A 21,752-nucleotide genomic window follows, 5' to 3' on the forward strand; every position below is an offset into this window, starting at 1 on the left:
TCTCGGATGAGTTGCATTGTTAGGGCGTTAACAAAATTATAACTTCTTATAATGGCCCCACGTGTAGGGCTCAGTAAAGCTCTGAACATATTGTCCAGGAGCTGAAGGAACGCTTCAGAGTAGACAGATGGACCCACAATCACGTCGAAAGCCCCAAACTGAAGTATTTCATGTAACCAAATTAAGCTTCAGGCAGGCACGGGAACTAGTTAGTGCTATTTCACTGTGCGTAAAATGGCCGAATAATAATAATAATAATAATAATAATAATAATAATAATAATAATGTAAGGTTTGAGGTTTTCACGTCGGTGACTATGAAGAAAGCAGTCTTCTGGGATGTGGCGCAGTGTATATATTGTGTTAGTCTTTTTGCACCTGCTCACACCGGTTCCTCGATTGCGGATTTTCTTTTTTCTTTCTTATACCCTGAACATGGAGGCGATACGTTCCTCCGAAACGTCAGTTAACAAAATATTTACACGGCGCCACATCCAAGAAGACTGCTGCCCTCAATAATAATAATATCATAAGCTCCAATCCTTTCCCCCTCATCAACATAAATGCATCTCAGGATGGAAGTAATTCGGTAGCATAAATGTCCTTAATGGAGGACTGTTAAAAAAACCGTAGAAAACACACGGTCATGTCGAATTTGGATTATTGAGCCAAGAAACAAAGCGTGTGAAGAAATTGTGGAGGTCTACCTTATGATAATTTGTGTCACTGTTTCATGTGCAGACAGATGAGGAATGTGTAACGTTGCCATGGAGACCATACCTGCGCGGCGCATTGGAAAGGGGGAGGCGCTTATCAAGAGCGTCTCACTGTTCGTGACAAGCGGACGCAAAGCGTCAGTAGCTGCCGCTGCGGCTGCTGCAGCCTGGAAGTCGAGGACAGAACGACAGGGCGACGGAGTCAGTGTGAAGGAGGCACGAAGCAGGAAGATGGGTGATGAGGCGAAGTGCTTACCCAGGATAGTGGAGGCGCTTAGGAGGAACACGCATTTCAGCAGGTGAGGTCCACTTACAGCTGACAAAATGGGGCCTACACAAGCGAGTCCCATTCATTCCTTTCTCTCTTCCTTCTTCTGTAACTTCCTTCTCATTTCTCCCTTTACATTCATTTATAGTTTACTTTTGAGCCAACTGTCTTCATGCATGCTGACTACACGATCCTTCCATCTCGTCCCCTAAGAACGAATTCTTAAATTTTATTTCCTACTTTCTCTGAAGCCTCAAAGACAACCAGAATTTCCGCTTTTTCTTAAAATTAGTAAAATATGTGGCGATGCAAAGAAGGGCTAAAGAAATTTATGAACATAAATATGAACACAGGTCTAGAAAACCGAGATTAACGACCGTGGGGATCCGTTGCGCTGACCACGCGACACCCTCTATCCGCTAAAGTTGGCACTAACTTCGCCGACAAGCGGCTGTCGCTCGGTCGGTATAGTTCACTTGCGGACTCAAGCCACGGAGTTTTTGTGGCATATTGACTTTCAACAAAATACGTGAAAAGTTTTATGGGATGCGTAGAAATCCGTTTATATCCTTACGTAATAAAGGCTGAATTACAGATCAATATGGCTGAATGTCGGAAATGCCAAATAACATTTGGTGGAAATCTACCATATCAAATTTCAACAATATCTATGAAAAAGTTTATAGAATATAAGGAAACGTCTGTTTATGGCCCTATTGTGGATCACTGTGGCTAAACGTTGGATTTCTCCCACAAATTATAGTGGAAATATCTCATTTTGAATTTTAAGAAAATCTGTCAGCAGTTCGGGCAGGAGACAGGGAGACAGGGAGACGCGCCTTTCGCATCAGACATTCATGTCTGCTTTGCGAAAAGCACCTTACAACCGCAGAATTACTAGGTTTTTGGACTTCTCCCCTCACCTGAAGACCGAAGCAGATCCAGTTTCCGAAACGTCGTGTTTTATATTTTCTAGAATACCGGATGGAAAAAGTCCAAAAAGCAAGTAAGCCCGTGTGTTATACGAGTACACCATCGTCAGAACTCTTTAGAATTACCATCTATTTATTGCCAGTGGGGTGGGACTAAGTCTCTATACTGCGGCCACTTCTGGCCTATTGTACCAGCCACAGATGATAGGTGAGGGTGACTGTGGAGCAATTGGTGGAATAAAGATTGGCAGGGGAAACCGAAGTACTCGGAGAAAACCTACCCCAGCGCCACTTTGTCCACCATAAATGCCACTTGACCAGACCCGGGATCGAACCCTGGCCGTCGCGGTGGGAAGCCAGCGACTAACCGCTTGAGCTATGGCGCGGCCTGTAGAATTACCTTACAAGCGATAAGTTTAGGGTATTTAATAAAAAATTATATGCATATTGTGACATGTTGCGCAAAGGAGAACCCCCCCACCAGCAGTGATGCGGCGGGTGAGTCAGCGCTCCCCTCCCCTCCTCCGCACGGTAACGTAACGGTGACGCAACAGGATTGCGAGAGACGACGGTAGTAACAGCGGTTACTACCGCTAGCGTTGCTAGCAACACAGCGCCAGGCAACAAGGGTGCTTATTACGTGGCCGTTTTCTGTATGGTCCGATCGAGGCTATATGAGGCGCAGCGAAGGCTATTCACAGTTAGTCCTGGAGCTACCGCCGAGTGAGTCCTCGAGCTACCTCCGAGTTAGTTCCGAGTTAGCCAGCAACCAGTCAGTTGTCTTGTGGCATTTGGAGTGCACTATTTGTGATACTGCAGATAGCAGTAATCGTAAATCTGTAATTTGGGTGATTGTAGGTGCGAATGTGAAATAAGATTCGCTATATAAAATACGACGTGAAGTTATTTGTCGCGTTATACGCCCGATACGCGACAATATTTACCAGTGATAAAGGAGGATTCATATGTACAAATTGCAGAATGACGATGGACAGCGAAAATGTGGCTAGTGTTACCATTCACATACAGTTCATGGTTCTTCACACCAAAAATGCGTTTAAGTTAAAATACTTGTAGTCAGAATTATGTTAAGTGCTGGTGAAGGGAGAACTCAATATTATTTGACTTGTGCTGAAAGAAAGTCACATATAAGAGCATATTTCGGCTTGTGAACAGACCTTGTAGTCTTCAGCTTATATTGCTAATCTTTCTCTTTTCATTTCATGCATCCTGTTGTGTTATAATAATATAACTTCTTTATTAAGACCGTTACAACACAACTATATCAAGGTCAGTGCCTGGTTTTGGCTCCGCTACAAGGCGTCGTTGTTTACATTCCCTACAGAACAGACAATACTTTGTAAGATGAGGCACCGACTAAATACTAATTAACATTAATATTACTACATCTACATTACGAGCCTCCAATAACAGTTCTTATACACAAAATATAGAATACTCCAATTTGTCCATGGGAACGAAACAAACTCACAAAAACCAACGACTGAATCGATTACGTAAAGCATCAATCGAAGTATTTTATTCTTGTTTTATACTATAACTTTTGTTTTATATAATCTAATTTGTTGTATTTTTACGTAAATTATTTTAATATAATACATATTATTGTATCCAATTTTATTAATACTGCAGTTCAGTGGTGTATATATGTTAGCCATGTATTTGCCTGATGATAGCTATTAATAGCCGAAACATGTAGCAGAGGCAAAACCAGGCACTGACCTTGACATAGTTGTGTTGTGACGGCCTCAATAAAGACGTTTTATATTGTTAAGACAATTAACTGAAGAAGCTTCACATGGCCACGACGTTTGCAACGTCATGGGCGGACATGACATGACTAGGGTACTGAGTTCGGAAGGAAGTCAAGGCAGGATGCCGAGGCATATTTGAGAGGTAGTACGGTTCTTAGACAAGCTATCTGTAGCTAGGAGCTGGATTACCTCATATTAGGATCCAGCCGTGAGGTTTTATAACTTTAATAGTNCCAGTGATAAAGGAGGATTCATATGTACAAATTGCAGAATGACGATGGACAGCGAAAATGTGGCTAGTGTTACCATTCACATACAGTTCATGGTTCTTCACACCAAAAATGCGTTTAAGTTAAAATACTTGTAGTCAGAATTATGTTAAGTGCTGGTGAAGGGAGAACTCAATATTATTTGACTTGTGCTGAAAGAAAGTCACATATAAGAGCATATTTCGGCTTGTGAACAGACCTTGTAGTCTTCAGCTTATATTGCTAATCTTTCTCTTTTCATTTCATGCATCCTGTTGTGTTATAATAATATAACTTCTTTATTAAGACCGTTACAACACAACTATATCAAGGTCAGTGCCTGGTTTTGGCTCCGCTACAAGGCGTCGTTGTTTACATTCCCTACAGAACAGACAATACTTTGTAAGATGAGGCACCGACTAAATACTAATTAACATTAATATTACTACATCTACATTACGAGCCTCCAATAACAGTTCTTATACACAAAATATAGAATACTCCAATTTGTCCATGGGAACGAAACAAACTCACAAAAACCAACGACTGAATCGATTACGTAAAGCATCAATCGAAGTATTTTATTCTTGTTTTATACTATAACTTTTGTTTTATATAATCTAATTTGTTGTATTTTTACGTAAATTATTTTAATATAATACATATTATTGTATCCAATTTTATTAATACTGCAGTTCAGTGGTGTATATATGTTAGCCATGTATTTGCCTGATGATAGCTATTAATAGCCGAAACATGTAGCAGAGGCAAAACCAGGCACTGACCTTGACATAGTTGTGTTGTGACGGCCTCAATAAAGACGTTTTATATTGTTAAGACAATTAACTGAAGAAGCTTCACATGGCCACGACGTTTGCAACGTCATGGGCGGACATGACATGACTAGGGTACTGAGTTCGGAAGGAAGTCAAGGCAGGATGCCGAGGCATATTTGAGAGGTAGTACGGTTCTTAGACAAGCTATCTGTAGCTAGGAGCTGGATTACCTCATATTAGGATCCAGCCGTGAGGTTTTATAACTTTAATAGTGAACTTCAGACTTCCATAGAACTTCCTACCCAGATGGTTATTAACTTCTGAAGAAGTTTCTTTACACTCGTCACATATATAATTCAATCGAGCTGTACTGCATCCTGAACATTAATGAATATTACAGCGTAAGGAATTATTTCACAGTGCTTGAGATGTGTATGTCATTTTCCGGTCTAGTGGCAAGCCTGTGCACTTGCAAGGAACAGAGAATATAAACTCGGATTTTTACACAGCAAGCCCTTCTGCATATGCCCGTGTATTGAGTTTTAGAAATAAAGGTATTCTGTATTATCGTAAAATAAAACTTCTTCATGAAAGGTAATTCATATGGGGAGAGTATTTAAACAGGTGCAAGGAAACATAATTGAAGAACGTATATCAGTAACATGACAAGCCTTGCAGTAATTCATTTACGTCTGTTAGGAATGAAAATGAAAAGCATAGAGAAAACCAAAATCGAAACGACATAACGTAGGAGGACACGTGTAGTCAATTCGATCATACCTCTGCGTTCTTGTGTAATACGAACACGCATCCAGAAAATCGATAAGAGGCAGAGCCTGTATTTACGTCACATTTCAGTCAACCATTTGCTCTGTGACATTTATGACATATAGCCTAGGAAAATAAATGACATATTATATATCTTTTTACTTGTAACATAAAACAAAGGAAGATTCCTGAATTTTTGTCAGTTTTACAAAACGAAAGGATGCTTCTGACATCCAGTTTCATAAAGTAAGTAAAAAAAAAGTAAAAGTATTCCTGTAACAGGATGTGGAGGCCTATAGGGTTGTGAGACGTTGAGGTTCCCACATTTTCTAGATGGTGGTAAGGTTGTCAGCCTTACGCGCCGGCCGGCCTTTACCCCCAAGAATATTCCTGGTACTCATTTCATTTAGAGGCTGAGTCGACCCCAGGGCCATAGTGGGGCTGGAAGGATTAGGTCAATTGAAAAAATCCAATGACCTCATCGGGACTTGAACCCGCGACCTTCCGGCTTGTAGCATAGTACCTCAACCAACTACACTACCGCGTGTCCCCGACATCCGGTTTGATAATTAAATTAAAACTCTTTTTTGGGTTGCCGGATATACACGTATATATTTTTTGCTCGTAAAGCGTTTCATAGTGAAAAAGCATCGGTGTAAATCTAAATACATTACAAATGTTTGTTTGGTTGGTCACGTACCAGAAGGCAGTCCTCTTCACTGTCAACTTCAAATATAATAGACAAATTTAAATTACTTTCAATTAAAAATGTTTATTATAGAACTTAAACGGAAACAGAATCGCAATTTACAAAATGACCGCCCCTTCACTTTTAGAGTTTCTGTGTTTAAGAGAATCGAAGACACGTTCCTATTTCGTGATGTTCACATGAAATGAGATGGATTTTGTTATATTTTAGCGTCCTGTTGCACTGATTTATGTCCATGATTTATTCTGACCGTCTTACAGTGCATACATGTATTCACCTTACTCTTCTCTCTTGCACTACATGTTTCAGCACTAAAGTGTCATCTTCAGGTGCTTTTCGATGTACGTCGAACTACTGCATTGCATGTCCTGTTGTCTTTATACTAATCTAAAATATATATTCGTCATATATATTTTAGTTATTTTAGTATAAAGACAACAGGGCATGCAATGATGTACATAGAAAAGCGCCTGAAGATGACACTTTAGTGCTGAAACATGTAGTGCAAGAGAGAAGAGTAAGGTGAATAAATGTATGCACTGTAAGACGGTCAGAATAAATCATGGACATAAATCAGTGCAACAGGACGCTAAAATATAACAAAATCCATCTCATTTCNTTCGCAGGGTAATTTTAATTCTGATTCTGTTCCAATGAGACACTTTACTCCAAAGACCCCAAATTATTTGTTCCGTGTTTTGCATATTCTGATGAAACCGGGTACCATACACGGTTATCATAAGCAAAGTTCAATCACGTTGGAGTCAATATAGCTCACTCCGTATTGTAACTATGTTACGAGCTCGACATGGAAGGAACTGAGTAAGAGTAAGAAATATTTGTTGTACTCGACGGTATCCGAACCGGCAAAGCCCCCCCCCCCCAGCCTCCTAACTAATGGATACTAGGGTCCCTTCATCCATAGTTAAAGCGGTCAGACGTTACGGCGTCCACTCACCTGGATGCAGCCCCGAGATTAGGAACACGTGCAACAATGCCTCGTCCAGGGTACGTCCTCGTGGCATGGTCAAATAACCGGGGGGGGGAGGGGGGAGTAACTTTACGTTTTTTAAATTTATTAAGTCTAAAGGCTGCTACGCCGGTCACGGTAGCCGAGCGGTCTAAGTCATATACTGTCTTCGCTCGCTCGGAAGCCGGGATCGTGGGTTCGGGTCCAGCACAAGGCAAGGATGTTTAGTATGTGTGTTTATTCTGTGTTTGTGTTGTCTCGTGTAGAGGCCTTGCGTCAGGCTGAACACTCGTCCAAGGAGTCCTGCCGTCTGTAAATTGAACATGAAACTGAAAAATCAGAGGCCAGGGCCGAAGGGGAATGTAGAGCCATTGGAAAAAGACCGCTGCACATAATAATTTAATTTAACTTCGCCTGCATCTCCTGTGTTTGCTACATAGGCCTATATGCACGAACCCTGCATAACATGTCGTTCGCTTGATCCTCTTTAGGGCCCAGATTTTTTGAGCTTCTGAAACAGAATCCGATGCAACTGACATAATTCTTTTTCTAACAAATCAGTGTTAGAAAATGCAAGTTTAATTTGCTTTAATTTCTTTTAATGAATACTTTGTTTCAGGACCTATACCAACCGTTACGGGTATATTCTGGGTACAATTTGATATAGACACGAATGCGTGTTAGAGCGAATTTCATTCACTTTAATTGCTTTTAAGGACCAAATTCCTCGTACTTAAGGGGCTAAACAAAATTTCGGGCTTATTTAAACATTAATCCGAGAGACGAAAATCTTGAATAAACGATACAGTCCTAGGTATCGATAAGCTACACTCGTCCTCTTTTAGATAATATTCATGTAAATGTCACCAATTTTGGAAGTGACAGGAGGGTGGAGAAAACTGCATAATGAGGAGCTTCATAACTTGTACTCTTCTCCAAGTATCATTAGAATGATCAAGTCAAGGAGGATGAGGTGGGCAGGTCATGTAGCATGAATGGGGGAGACGATGAATGCGTATAGGAAATTGGTGGGAAAGCCAGAAGGAAAGAGATCACTGGGAAGACTAAGACATAGGTGGGTGGACAATATTAGAATAGATCTTAGAGAGATGGGATGCTGTGGATTGGATTGATCTGGCTCACGATAGGGACCAGTGGAGGGCTCTTGTGAACAAGGTAATTAACCTTTGTGTTCCATAAAATGCTGGGAAATTCTTGAGTAGCTGCAGAATTGGCGGCTCCTCAAGTAGGGCTCAGCTCCACGAGTAAGTAAGTAAGTAAGTCACCAATTCCGAGGGATCTCCTATTGTAACAACATTACTAGTAACTGTGCTTCACACGACGTTCTGCTGTTTTCTTGTTATGTAGCTTAATTTTCACTTGAATTACGACCAGCTGAATGTGCCTATACAGCAAATAGGCCTCATGCATAGAGCGAAACCGCCTTTCGGTCATGGCCAACATTGGATTTCTTGTAAGGAGAAAAGCTCACAGTAATACACGTAGTTACGTTGACCATCAAGTTCATTAAAGCGCTGCCACTCGGGACGGCCAGTGTAGATTACAGGTTAGGAAATGGAATATTCTGAGGGTTTTTGCAGTTCTCTTCATTTCGTCCAGAGAAATGCAGGAGAAGTACCAGCATTTAGACCACAACTGCTGCCTGAAAGCACCTCTTCCAAATTATCACTGACTGACAATTCGACCGCATGTAATCTGACACAACTTACTGTGTCTTCAAATAAACCGTAACAACAAAAGCAAACTTAAACTGAGATATGAAACCGTTTAGTCCTTTGAAAGTCTGCTGTCGTTTCGGAGGAATATGTCGCCTCCATTTCAGGGCCGAAGAAGAATGCGAGCAAGAAACCAACGTGAAAGCACGTGGCAAGCAGGGCAATGGATCACACGGCGTTATGTACCGGAAGATTGAACTCTTCATAACCGCCATTGTGGGAACCTCAAATCCTAAAAAGTTAATCTGACCTTGTGTGTACGCACCCACCATCAAGGTTGATAGAGAGTAGCAGTGAAGTCCATACATTCTTAACCTCTGCACAAGCTGGAGACAGTCAGTTGCACGCTCAGTTCATTTTGCCTCCAGGAATGAGCCGAGGTAGATGGTTCGGAGAACCCTCAGAGCCGGTCTGGACACGGCGGTGACGACAGAACTCCCGCCACTGACGCCCTTATCCAGCCAATAAGTTTAAAGTAAGAAGGGCGTATATATGCTATTGTGTTAGGCACAATGTCAGAATGCAACAAAGTTCATAAAGGTGAAGGAACTATGGATTCAATACTCCATTCAACTCAGTCGCAGGAAAGGGAAAGTTCTTTCATGCCTGAATGAGTTGTTTTGCTTGAGACTGGATAACTTAACTTGAGTAATGTAGATCTCCAGGCTATGTTGTGGGAGAGAAGTGTAGGACCTGCAATTGAGAGAGGAGGACTTTCAGATAAGTATAAAACAGTCACCAAGGAAATAACATATTTTAATTGTTTAATAAGCATACAGCTCGACATGTTTAGGCCTCGACTGGCCATTGCTGAGGAAACTTTAGACATTTTATTTAAAATATTAAAATAATTGAAAGTCATTTAAGTGAAGTATAACTGTAAATCTTGAAAACATTTTAACTCAGTAACATTCCGTAGTCCAAACTTTGGATGAGGTCTTGAAAAAATTTGAACTCAGTAATATTCTGTAGTCCAAACATGGACAGAGATATTGAAAACACTTGAAATTAGTAACATTCTGTAGTCCAAACATGGACAGAGATATTGAAAACACTTGAAATTAGTAACATTCTGTAGTCAAAACATGGGCAGAGATCTTGAAAACACTTGAAATTAGTAACATTCTGTAGTCCAAACATGGGCAGAGATCTTGTAAACACTTGGAATTAGTAACATTCTGTAGTCCAAACATGGGCTGAAGTCTTGAAAACGTTTGAACTCAGTAACATTCTGTAGTCCAAACTTTGGATGAGGTCTTGAAAACATTTGAACTCAGTAATATTCTGCAGTCCAAACATGGACAGAGATCTTGAAAACACTTGAAATTAGTAACATTCTGTAGTCCAAACATGGGCAGAGATCTTGTAAACACTTGGAATTAGTAACATTCTGTAGTCCAAACATGGGCTGAAGTCTTGAAAACGTTTGAACTCAGTAACATTCTGTAGTCCAAACTTTGGATGAGGTCTTGAAAACATTTGAACTCAGTAATATTCTGCAGTCCAAACATGGACAGAGATCTTGAAAACACTTGGAATTAGTAACATTCTGTAGTCCAAACATGGGCAGAGATCTTGTAAACACTTGGAATCAGTAACATTCTGCAGTCCAAACATGGACAGAGATCTTGAAAACACTTGGAATTAGTAACATTCTGTAGTCCAAACATGGGCAGAGATGTTGAAAACACTTGAAATTAGTAACATGCTGTAGTCCAAACATGGGCAGAGGCGGATACTTTTTTTATTGTCTTGTCATTGTAAAGTCCAAAGTTGTGTTTTATATGATAGGCTCTTTAGGGTCACTGAAATGTCTATTCATATTGTCTTGCGGCATATCTGTAGTGGCTTCTATGAGTGGAGGCATTGAAGAGTAGCTAATGAAAATAGTGTGTCGGTAATAGTTTCTTCCACAAAATCTACACTTTTAGAGTTTTTCTTTTCTGTCAGGCAGGAGACGGAAGCTCTGGTCCGTGTATATCAGAAACTAGTGGCCAGCAGTGCGGATATGATGGCCGGACAGGCGGCTGGAAGTGGACAGGGGGCTCTGCTAACCTCTGGTGGTGCAGCTCCCGGTGTCTGTGAGGTATGCCGCAGAAAACATCAACTGTACTACGAATCTTTCTGGGGGTAATGGGTGGCCGGCACTTAAGGCTGACAACCTTACCGCCATCTGTGAGCTGATTGTCTAGAAAATGTGGGAGCCTCGACGTCTCACAGCCCAATGGGCCGCAACGGCATGTTAACAAGAATAGCTTTTCCTTCACGCTTTATAACTCGTGTAGTGACAGCGCTTACCCTGAAGTACAATAAATCTTTGATAATCCGGTCACAGTTAATTCGGATGTTGGATAATCCGGATTGGAAATGCTCTTCACGGTTGAGCACATCATTTAAAAGACACGTTGCATTAGGAAGGCCGACGATTCACTTTTGTGTTCAGCCAAAACCTGACCGTTTCTTCAAACCTCAATTATTACGTTAAAAAAGTACAACTCCTGAGTCTTCTATCGATGAATAAATGTATTCTTTCTTATAGTTCTTAGTTAAAGACTCTACAGTAAAGGTATCCCTGTAACAGGCCGTGGAGGCCCATAGGGTTGTGAAACGTCGAGGATCCAACATTTTCTAGATAATCGAATCACAGATGGCTGTAAGGTTGTCAGACTTACGAGCCGGCCGTCCTTTACCATCCAGGAAGATTACTGGTACCCATTTCTGCTAAAGGCTAAGTGTGGCCATAGTGAGTGAGGCCATAGTGCGGCTGGAAGGATTAGGTCAATTGAGAAATCCAATGATATCATCGGGAATCAAACCCGCAACCTTCCGGCTTGTAGCATAATAAAAGACTCTACAGAAAATATATTTGTTTCCATCAGCAGTACTTTAAGTTTTCAGTCTCCTTTCTAATTTCTTTAAGGCTTCCGATTGCTTCACTAATACGGATTGTTGTTTTCCCTCCAGTTACTCCGAATTAGCGAGGGTTTACTCCTGTAACAAATCTGCAGTTATATTTTCCATTTTCCTCTCTGCAGCAGATCGTTTTTTTGTGGAAAACTTACGAATAATCTATCATGATGCTTTTGTTTTATATAGTATGAACTCTACGTTCTTGTAGATCATAACTAACTAAGGAACCAACCAACTACTTAACTAACTTCATTCATTTGAGTACTTCTTGAGAAGCCAATATTTGCTGAGCCACAGAAGAATGCCTAGCAGTTTACTGAACCCGAATGTTTGTTACTATATTTATAGGAGTCAGTCATTGATCTCTAACCTGAGCCAGATTAATCGAATCCACATCCTTCTAGGCTTTTTTACTAAGCACCATTTCAATATCATTCTCCCATCTACATCTAGGTCTTCAACGTGTTCTCCTCAAAGCACAATAGATCGCTGTAGGTCGCGGTGCAAGGGCCGAGAAGGCCCACCCCTCATTCATTTAAGTATTCCCTTCTTCAAGTTTTCTTAGAAACCCCCGTACACACTCCACCCCTCTGCTCTCTCCTGTTTATCCTCATTAAGTTGGCAGTCCTGATAATATTTGGCAAGCGCCTCTTCTTCCTCTCTACATACACTGCTAATCCCACCTTCTTTGACTTGATCGTTTTAATTATGTTTGGCGAAGTGTGCAAGGTATAGACCTCCTCAGTATTCAGTTTTCTTCGTCCCAGTGTTTCATTCCTCTTCGATCTAATATTCTACTCAGAATCCCGTTCTCAAATAACTTCCATCATAAAAAGTAAAGTAAAAAAGTAAAGCTATCCCTGTAACGAGCCGTGAAGGCCCATAGGGTTGTGAGACGTTGAGGGTCCCACACTATCTAGATAATCGGCTCAAAGATGGCGGTAAGGTTGTCAGCCCTACGCGCCGGCCGCGCTTTACTCCCCAGGAAAATTATTTAAATAATTCCTAGTACTCATTTCTGTTAGAGGCTGAGTGAACCCCAGAGCCATAGTGCGGCCGGAAGGATTAGGTCAATTGAAAAATTCAATGACCTCATCGGGACTTGAACCCGCGACCTTCCGGCTTGTAGCATAGTGCCTCAACCAACTACGCTACCGCGTGGCGCTGCATATTCTTCCATCATACATTGATTAATATAAATTATTCTGACGCTATCAAGATTCAACAACAGTCGTCCATTTTGTGGCTACGACCTCATCAACAGCCTCTCTCTAACACTGGTTCAGTAGAACGATCAGCTAAGAGTTTTGAAACCTCAGCAGGGCCTGGACCGAGCTGTGTTCAGGGAGCTTCTCCACAACGCGTTCGACCTTGTCACGGAAGATGTGCTGATGGACCGCATCTTCTGCGCTTTCGACAGGACCTGCTGCGGGAGCGTCCGGCTCGAGGACTGGATGTCCGGCCTGTCCGTGTTCTTGCGCGGAACACTGGAGGAGCGAACCGCCTTCTGCTTCCTCGTGTATGACCTGAACAATGACGGCTTCATCACGCGCGATGAGATGTTCAGCCTCCTCAAGTGGGTAAACCGTCGAACCTCTGGTAGCAGAACCCGCTAATAGACAACCCTGATCAGACACCGTCCGGGGCTATGAATTATATTCATTTTTATTACATTTTCTAACAAAAGTGGTTGTCTATATGGCACAAAAGACGGTCACGGTAGCCGAGCGGTCTAAGGCATGTATTGTCTTCGCTCGCTTGGTAACCGGGATCGTGGGTTCGAATCCCACTCAGGGCATGGATATTTAGTTTGTGTGTGTGAGCGTTTTTCTGTGTTTGTGTACAGGTAGAGGCCTTGCGACGAGCTGATCACCCGTCCAAGGAGCCCTACCGAATGTGTAAGATCAAGAAAAACCGAAGTGAACGGAGAAGCTCATGGAGGTAGGCCTAGGCCCATTGGGGCTGTAGTGTCAAGGAAAAAAATATGGCAAAAAACGTCATTGATCGCTAAATGTGAAGAAATGGAGGAATGTGGGAGGAGAGGAGGTCTAATTCCATGGATTCTAAGATTCTGGTCAGCTTCATGCTCCAGGCGCTTACCCCCGCCGAAACAAGAGGCCACGGTACCCAGTCGATAAGAGATAGAATTGGGCCCCAGAGCCAGTCTATACGGCACAGAAGAATTTATTGCCCTGCCGGGAATCGAAATTGATCCTGTTCATTCATGTCGCAATCTAATCACTTTACTCACTACGCCATAGGTCAGTTTAGGCACACTGAATGTCTGTGTTATCGGACATGTGATGCAATGACAGATGCCGAAGGACAGACTCAATCTTGTTGTTATGCTTTCATTTCATGCAATATCTGATAATTACTGACTCAGACGTAAGAAAGCGATACGGGATTTCTCCAAATGATGACCTTTGTTTGCAGAAACTGCCTGATGAAGCAACCGGGGGATGAAGACCCTGATGAAGGTGTTAAGGATCTAGTCGAACTTGTGCTGCGGAAGTTAGACACAGATCGAGATGGTAAGATTTCGTTCCAGGATTTCCAGACAGCCGTGAGAGAGGAACAGTTGTTACTGGAAGCCTTTGGGCTGTGCCTGCCCTCGGAGGGTGCATGCCAGACTTTCATGGCCACCTTGTGCTCATGATCGTCCCTTCGCATTCCAGCACGGACTGATCACAGGACCTGAGGTCCTATGGCCACAGCGATGGTTTGAACGTTCATGAGATGGTGAAGTTCCAAGGGAGGAGACATTGCAACTGAACCGAACACATCTGCTTCTCGTCTGTGGAGATAGTTTAATGATAAAATTATGAACAGATAAATAAAAGCACAGAATCACTTTTAAACAGTAGTAAGGGGGTGAAGGGTAATATCTTTTGGATATAACGCAGTGTAGTCCTTCGAAATTTTAACAACCGTTTCGGAGGAAAATGTTGTTCGCCTAATTTTCGACCCTGAAGATGGAGGTGCTATGTTCCTCCGAAACGTTGGTTGGCTTTCAACGGCCTATTGACATTATATTCAAGAAAATAGCACTCTTCATAACTACCCCTGTGAGAACTTCATATACGTAATAAGGGGGTGAAGGTAAAAGTAAATTTGTTCTTCTGCTTAACTAGTTAAACACTATGCCACGAAGGAGTGTGGGGAAGTGGCTCTACAGGGTGTCCCAAGAAGAATGTGCCAGACTTCGGGAGGGCGTTCCTTATGTTAAAATATGGCGATATAACCCAAAACACCTTTCCAAAGTTGAACGGTTACGGAGATAATGGCCCGAGAAAAGTGTGGTCTTCTGGCGGGTCCACTCACTGTACCTGTCAGCTGACAAGTCTTATCGATGTTTGTCCTTGAGTGTGGTGATGACGGCTCACACTAGCCGCATACACTCGCATACCAGAAGGCGCAGTCAGCCATGTTACGTCAGTGCTTGCCATTCAAGTGTCATGTATAGTGCTTGGAACCCTAACGACAACTATGACACGGCGTGCGAGTTCTTTTGTAGTTCAATTTANCTATAGACAGGTCTCAGCACTGGGTCGAAGTGAGTGGTCAGCTTCACGCTCCGGCCACTTTATCCCCAGGGAAAGGTCCCCACTACCCATATGATAAGAGACTGGATGGGCCTCAGAGCCGGACTGGACGACGTGGAGAAAGGAAAATTTTTACCCTCCCGGGACTGGAACTCCGACCCCTCGGTCGTCCAACCTGTAGCCAGTCGCTATACCAACGACGATATCCCGGCTCCCACATAGTAATAAGGTGTATTTTTCATTTTTTGGGTGGGGTAAGACTCAGTTCGCGTGATACACCGACCACTAGTGGGCCTATTGATAAACCAAAGTAGTCGGAAAACCTTTCTCCAGTTTCAGCCCATGCTACACGACCTGGAATCGAACCCTTCCCACCGCTGTGGTAAGCACGACAAGGTGTCATTATGTGAGGAGGGCCACGAGTACTTAAATATGGCAACCTTGGGCAAGGAAATAAGTCTAAATTAAAACAGACTGAATTCGGGGAGCGGCTAAAGACATTCGGCTACAAATCCCTCCTACTCTGAATACCTAAGTTACGTGTATTTCCTCTATGACTTCCGCACAGATCTACACTGACAGAACTTCTGGTTCTACCCCCTCTTACTCACCATGTTACGGCCGTAAATTATCATCAGATAATGCATATCAATTAGCCAATGTAAATGTATGTAGGTTTCAAAAAACAAACTTTTTAAGACTTGGAGGTGTATAAGGACGGGGACGAAATAATAGTGAAAAAATGCTTAATTCTGCAAAGATTTGAGTGCAATACAGGGTGTTTCAAGACTTTAGGGCATAGCTGCAGGAGGTGATTTCCTAGGTTTTGTGATCAAAAAAGTTCATATAAACATGTGTCAGATTTTGGACGGTTACGGAGTTATGACCGTTTTAAACTCAGAATAGAAGCTAACGATTACTGACAATAAACGGAACAAAATAATAAACCAGCATAATACATGATACATTTAAAGTATGAATGTAAAGTTAACTTCGTGAAGTTACCTTTAATTTGAATTTATTGGTGCTTAAAGCTGATTTTCGAAAATGCCACCGCCGGCCGCAACACAGGCTGCCGCTCGGTTGTGAACCGCGCCGGACATACCAACCCATCCCGCCTTAGGTAGCTCTCAAGTGTCGAGATAACGAGAACGCTCTGTCTGTAGCTGGCTAAAGATAGCGACCCGTCAGCTGACAGACGCGGTTCACACGAGGGCGTGTACGGGAATGAAAAAACGGTCATAACTCCGAACCGTCCAAAATTGGACACATGTTTATATGAACTTTTTTCATCACAAAGACCTAGGAAATCACCTCCTGCAGTTATACCCTAAAGTCGTGAAACACCCTGTATAAATCTCTATTTCTCTAGTATATAAAATTCTGTAACGCGTGTTACTTTATATTTAGTATTTTTCTTCACATTACTTTATGTAACTGGACACTGCATATTCTTGCATTTTTCATTTTTGTATGTACGACTATGTATGTATTTATGCATGCATGTATGTATGTAATTTTAAGTTGTTTATTAGTTTCGTTTCGGGTTTTTTTTCCGTCTTCTACTGTGGCTGCAGTTAATCTGAGATGTTATACTAGGGGTATCGAGGTTTGGAGACTTGTATAGCTGGATTAATATTGGGGTTGTAACCGTCCAAGTCAACCCGACCCCTTGCTTGGGCAACGTTAGCTGAGGTGTGGATGGGTAAGGACAGGAACTCACCTGGTAAAGGTTTGATTTGCCTCATGGGTGGCATTAACGGGGTAACACATCGGTCATGCTTCATACAACAAGCCACAATGGTTCACTTTGATAGTAAATGTATTTTTACTTCGTCAATTTATACTCTTAACAATGAGTTACTAAATTCGCAGAAGCGATAAGGCGTAATGAATTCGATTTCTACCTCGCGTCAGTTTAGCAACTATTTATCTGCCTGTCTGTCTATCTATCTATTTATCTGTCTATCTATGGCTCTACAATCCTCGCGGACCTTAGCAACTTTTTCAGTTTCTTATTTCGTACAGGACGGTAGGGCTCCTTGGATAGGAGATCAGCCTGTAGCAAGGCCGCTGCCTACACACAGAACAACACAAACACAGAATAAACGCACAGAGACATCTATGTCTCGAGTGGGACTCAACCCACGATCCCAGTGTCCAATATCCTAGTAATTCCGACACCTCAGTCTATGTTCTACTCCTAAATTATATTTTTTTTATTTTAATCTTTATGTTTTTAGACAGTAGACGAGAAGGCAAAGGGTTCTGACCTGAATGGTAGCAAGCATTACCCGAATTCAATCTGTTCCTAATTTCTTCCTAAATGAAATATCGGTAAGTCACTATCGTTCCTAAGTTTACACACGTCTGCTATGAAACTGTGCTGCATTCTGATGACGAGACCTGAATATTATTTGTTTATTGCTGGTGGGGTGGGACTAAGACCCTTGTACTGCGGCCACTTCTGGCCTATTGTACCAGCCCCAGATGATAGGTGAGGATCGTTGTGGAGCAATTGGTGGAATGAAGATTGGCAGGGGAAACAGAAGTACTCGGAAAAACCCTGCCCCAGCGCCACTTTGTCCACCACAAATCCCACTTGACCAGACCCGGGATCGAACCCGGGCCGCCGTGGTGGGAAGCCAGCGACTAACCGCTTGAGCTACGTCGCGGCCCTTGAACATACGTTTAGTTCTATATGTGTTTATTTCCAGATCAGTGCTCAGGAACTGGTGTGCAGGGGCACACTGGTGTGGCCCCACAAGTCATGAGATGTGTCGCGATTTTTTTTACCAAATTTTATATTAGCACGTCATAATTAGAGAAAAGCAAAATGTTAAATTAAAGTATTAAATATTAAATTTGTATCATTTGTGTGTTTAATAAATTAGAGTGTGTCGCGTCTAAAAGATTGTCCTGCAACAGCGTCCTCACTGGCGTCAATTAGAGCTTCTGTTATCTCTGTTACATAATCAGCACAGACCAGAAGCTGATGTGTCCCAGTCAGATTCCGTCATACCTGACTTCCTCGGACACTCCCAATGGTGCATTCGAAAGCTGCGAAGCATAGTAATAAAGCGCCTGCTGACGTACATTGTGCGAAATTATCTCATTGGTCTGTAAGGAAATTATAAGTGAAAATCATGTAAATTCACTTGTAATATAATGTGATTATATTCAGATTTTGAAGGGGAAATACGTATTAGTCATTCCTATTTTTCTGTTCTTATGTAGCTTACGTGAAAGTTGCTTTACATTTGCGTTAAGGGAACTGTGGGGAAGTCCCTACTCTATCCTTATCACGTGAACTCTTGTTTCATCACTCGTCGTCAGCCGCGTGTGTTCTGATGCAAGAGTGATCGACAGAACGTGATTCACTTCCTTCCCTCCCTCCAGTCACCTGTGAATCCCCGTACGTTGAACTAATAAGTGAGACGTAATATTATATTAGCTGTTAGTGGAGATTTGTCGCTTTGCTGTGCATTAAACAAAGGTAGAGTTTGGGGATGAGCTCGGTGTAATCAAAGGGACAGTAAGTGCTCTGCCCACGTTATTTTATTAATTTCGAAAGCGCCTGTATGCGTGTGTCTGTTTAAACCAGTTACTTTAATAGAGTGGAAAATGCAACGCCTCAGTATCCATGCCAAAAAGGGGTATTCTGGAACGTCATTATAATGCTCTCCACAGCAATAAGTATGATGCTGATTTTCCACCCAAAAGTGAAATTCGTAAACTTAAGCTCAAAGAACTTAAATCGAAATTAGCTGCTCAACAACAGTTGATGGCAAAACCAAGGTCACTTTCTAACAATGCAACCAAATCATCCTTCAAGGTCAGCAGTCTGATCGTTAAAAAATGCAAACGTTTCAATGAAGGGGAATTTGTAAAATAGCGTTTTCTTGAAATAGCTTATAATCTTTTTGAAGAATTTAAAAATAAGAAAGAGATCATAGCTACTATTCAAGATCTTCAATTATCAAGAAACGCCACTGTGCCGTGAATATAAATGATGTGTGGAAACATAACTGAACAGTTGCTGAAAGATGTTTCCATTGTGTTGCTTTCTCCCTCCAACTGGATGAAGCTACAGACATCAGAGAGAGCCTAGTTACTAGTTGCTTTTACAACAAACATCATGTGTCGTGTTATTTTTACCAATATTTTTTGCTTAAAGCGAGGTACGGCGATAGGAGGGGGTGGTAGATCCCTGGCAGTTTTCACACTAAAAAGTCGATCACAGCCTGTTTGAAGTTGGACATGCCTGTCCTATAGCATTGATCTATTGAGGGCGTATGGAGATAGGATGCATATGAGGATATTTTTATTTGTACCCAAGGGACCAGAGGAGACAAGTTACATATGTAACCGCACCATGCAGGAACCTCAGCAATGTTGTTGATTTACATTTTTAATTACAATGTACTACATGTAAACGAACTGTACTACTGATAACAAGATGATACAGAATTGACCCCAGCACCAGCAGACGCCAAGGACAACATCTGGTCTTTCTGAGGGACAAGCAAGCTGCAGGTCACTTGAAAACCCAGAACGGAGCAGGAAGTATCCCGCTGTGTTTTCTGGGGATTTCAATGCTTAACTTCGACGGTTCGAGTCTTTGAAAATTTGAGACTTGACAGATACGAGTCGCAATAATTTTCGAAGGGGCGTACCGAGCGATCGTTAGCGTACCTCCATTTATTTGAGAGCTGTCAGAAGGACCGTGTTGTACTTAGGCCCAAATTAACATGGATCTGGATAGGGATTGGCTGAATGCAAATGAGAGAAACACCCAAATTTTAGGTTCAGCCAATCATCAAAATTTCAGAGGAGAGGAATCCAGGCGTTCCCGGAACCGTCGGGACTTCTGCCTCTCCAGAGCAGTCAGTTCATCAGAAGGAAATAACAGGAGTGAGTAGCCAAAGGGAGTAACAGTAGTAACCTCCCGGACGTTAAATTGGTGTTGGCCGAGTCCCGGTGTACAAAGTCCAAGTGCTACGGCCTCGTAATGTGTAACTCTAGTGAACAACTACAATAAAAGCAACAGTGTTGGTGAAGTGCGAGTTTTTTTCAGTGTACTCTCTCTCCTTGTGTGAGCAAGGCCCAGAAGTCGCCCTGAGACAGAATCTGGTCCTACCTTCTGAGCAGTCGGAACCCCAAACGCCCACCTATCCATATCCCCACCTTTGTTTTCCCCGTTCCGAACTCGTGGATTTCATCCAAGTCCACTGGCGCCCATAAAAATTCAAATTCAGAGCAATCCCACACCCTACCCTGAACCAGACAGCTATAAGGAAGCGGCGGATGAAAGTGCAGACAACAAAGGTGCGAACGTGAAGGGCAGGTATAAGTGACGACCAACTCGTGAGGCTGGAAGTCTCACTGAGCGGTAAGGACGACGAAGAGGAGGGCGGTAAGACATAATGGGAGCATTGTATTTTGAATCCTCAGTCGAAGAGTAACAGTAGTAACCTCCCGGACGTTAAATTGGTGTTGGTTGAAGTCGAGACGTGTGAAACTTGTAGCACGCAATTCGTGTTACAGGTAAGACACGCGCTCTGATGCTCAAACTGCACGGTGTCATACCCCAGAATTATTGGGTTTTTGGACTCTTTCCATCGTCCGGAATTCTAGGTAATAGAAGACACGACGTTTCGGAAAGTGGATCTGTTTCCGTCTTCAGGTGAGGAAGGAAGACACCTACTCAGTTGGGCCCCTTAGAAAGAGCTAATCTCAATCACTGGACTAGTGTGTCATGCACTGTCGTCAGAACCCTTTAGAATGTAGTTTCCTAAACGTCGTGTCTTCTATTATCTAGAATTCCGGCCGATGGAAAAAGTCCAAAACCCCAGTAATTCTGTGTCATCCATCACCGTCAGAACCCTTTAGAATCTATCAGAAGATTACAACGTAACGTCTAGAAGTTTTGTTATCTGACTTTATACTGTTTTTCATTATGTATGTATAACTGCATAAACCTTACGTTTAACAGAATTAATATTTTAAATTAAATTATAGTATTTATTTTTGTTAGGTCTCTTGATTAGTATTGTTTCCTGCACTGTTGCTTCTTTTCCGTTTTTTATGAACTTAATTGAGTATAAATTTACATAACTGGAAAACATTTCTCCGATCATAATGGTTGCTCTTGTACTCCTCGAACACTGGGATCGTGTTATCATTTTCTGTTTCTGTTGTTTTTGTGGCTCGTGAAGGCAGTCCAAGAAGACCCCAAAATGTCTAAAACATTGAATTACTCCAGTCATTCATTCTGAACTGGATGAGCGGACGGAAGAAGCCAAGGCGAGGCAGAACATTATGCGTACATTCAACCAAGCGCTGGAGGCGTCTCCTGGGGTCAGCGTAAACAGAATGAATTGTGATTATTCAGGTTTGC

At 42.2% G+C, this 21,752-nt stretch overlaps 1 protein-coding gene across 1 annotated transcript; it reads left to right on the plus strand.

Moving 5' to 3' along the window:
• The first annotated feature begins 766 nt into the window (after positions 1 to 766).
• LOC111871509 (EF-hand calcium-binding domain-containing protein 1) lies at positions 767 to 14,752 on the plus strand. Its single transcript, XM_023864670.2, has 4 exons — positions 767 to 1,014; positions 10,848 to 10,983; positions 13,130 to 13,383; positions 14,244 to 14,752. Exons 1-4 carry the CDS (start codon positions 767 to 769, stop codon positions 14,464 to 14,466), a joined length of 861 nt encoding a protein of 286 aa, XP_023720438.1. The 3' UTR covers positions 14,467 to 14,752.
• Positions 14,753 to 21,752: the final 7,000 nt, after the last annotated feature.

Source organism: Cryptotermes secundus, unplaced genomic scaffold (assembly GCF_002891405.2).
Source record: "Cryptotermes secundus unplaced genomic scaffold, Csec_1.0 scaffold625, whole genome shotgun sequence".
Lineage (NCBI taxonomy): Eukaryota > Metazoa > Arthropoda > Insecta > Blattodea > Kalotermitidae > Cryptotermes > Cryptotermes secundus.

Excerpts from the sequence above, each read along its gene's own strand:
- LOC111871509 (XM_023864670.2), top strand. The coding sequence starts at position 767 with ATGGAGACCATACCTGCGCGGCGCATTGGAAAGGGGGAGGCGCTTATC. Across the intron at positions 10,984-13,129 it reads CAGCTCCCGGTGTCTGTGAG|GGCCTGGACCGAGCTGTGTT; the intron begins GTATGCCGCAGA and ends AAACCTCAGCAG. Across the intron at positions 13,384-14,243 it reads GAGATGTTCAGCCTCCTCAA|AAACTGCCTGATGAAGCAAC; the intron begins GTGGGTAAACCG and ends CTTTGTTTGCAG.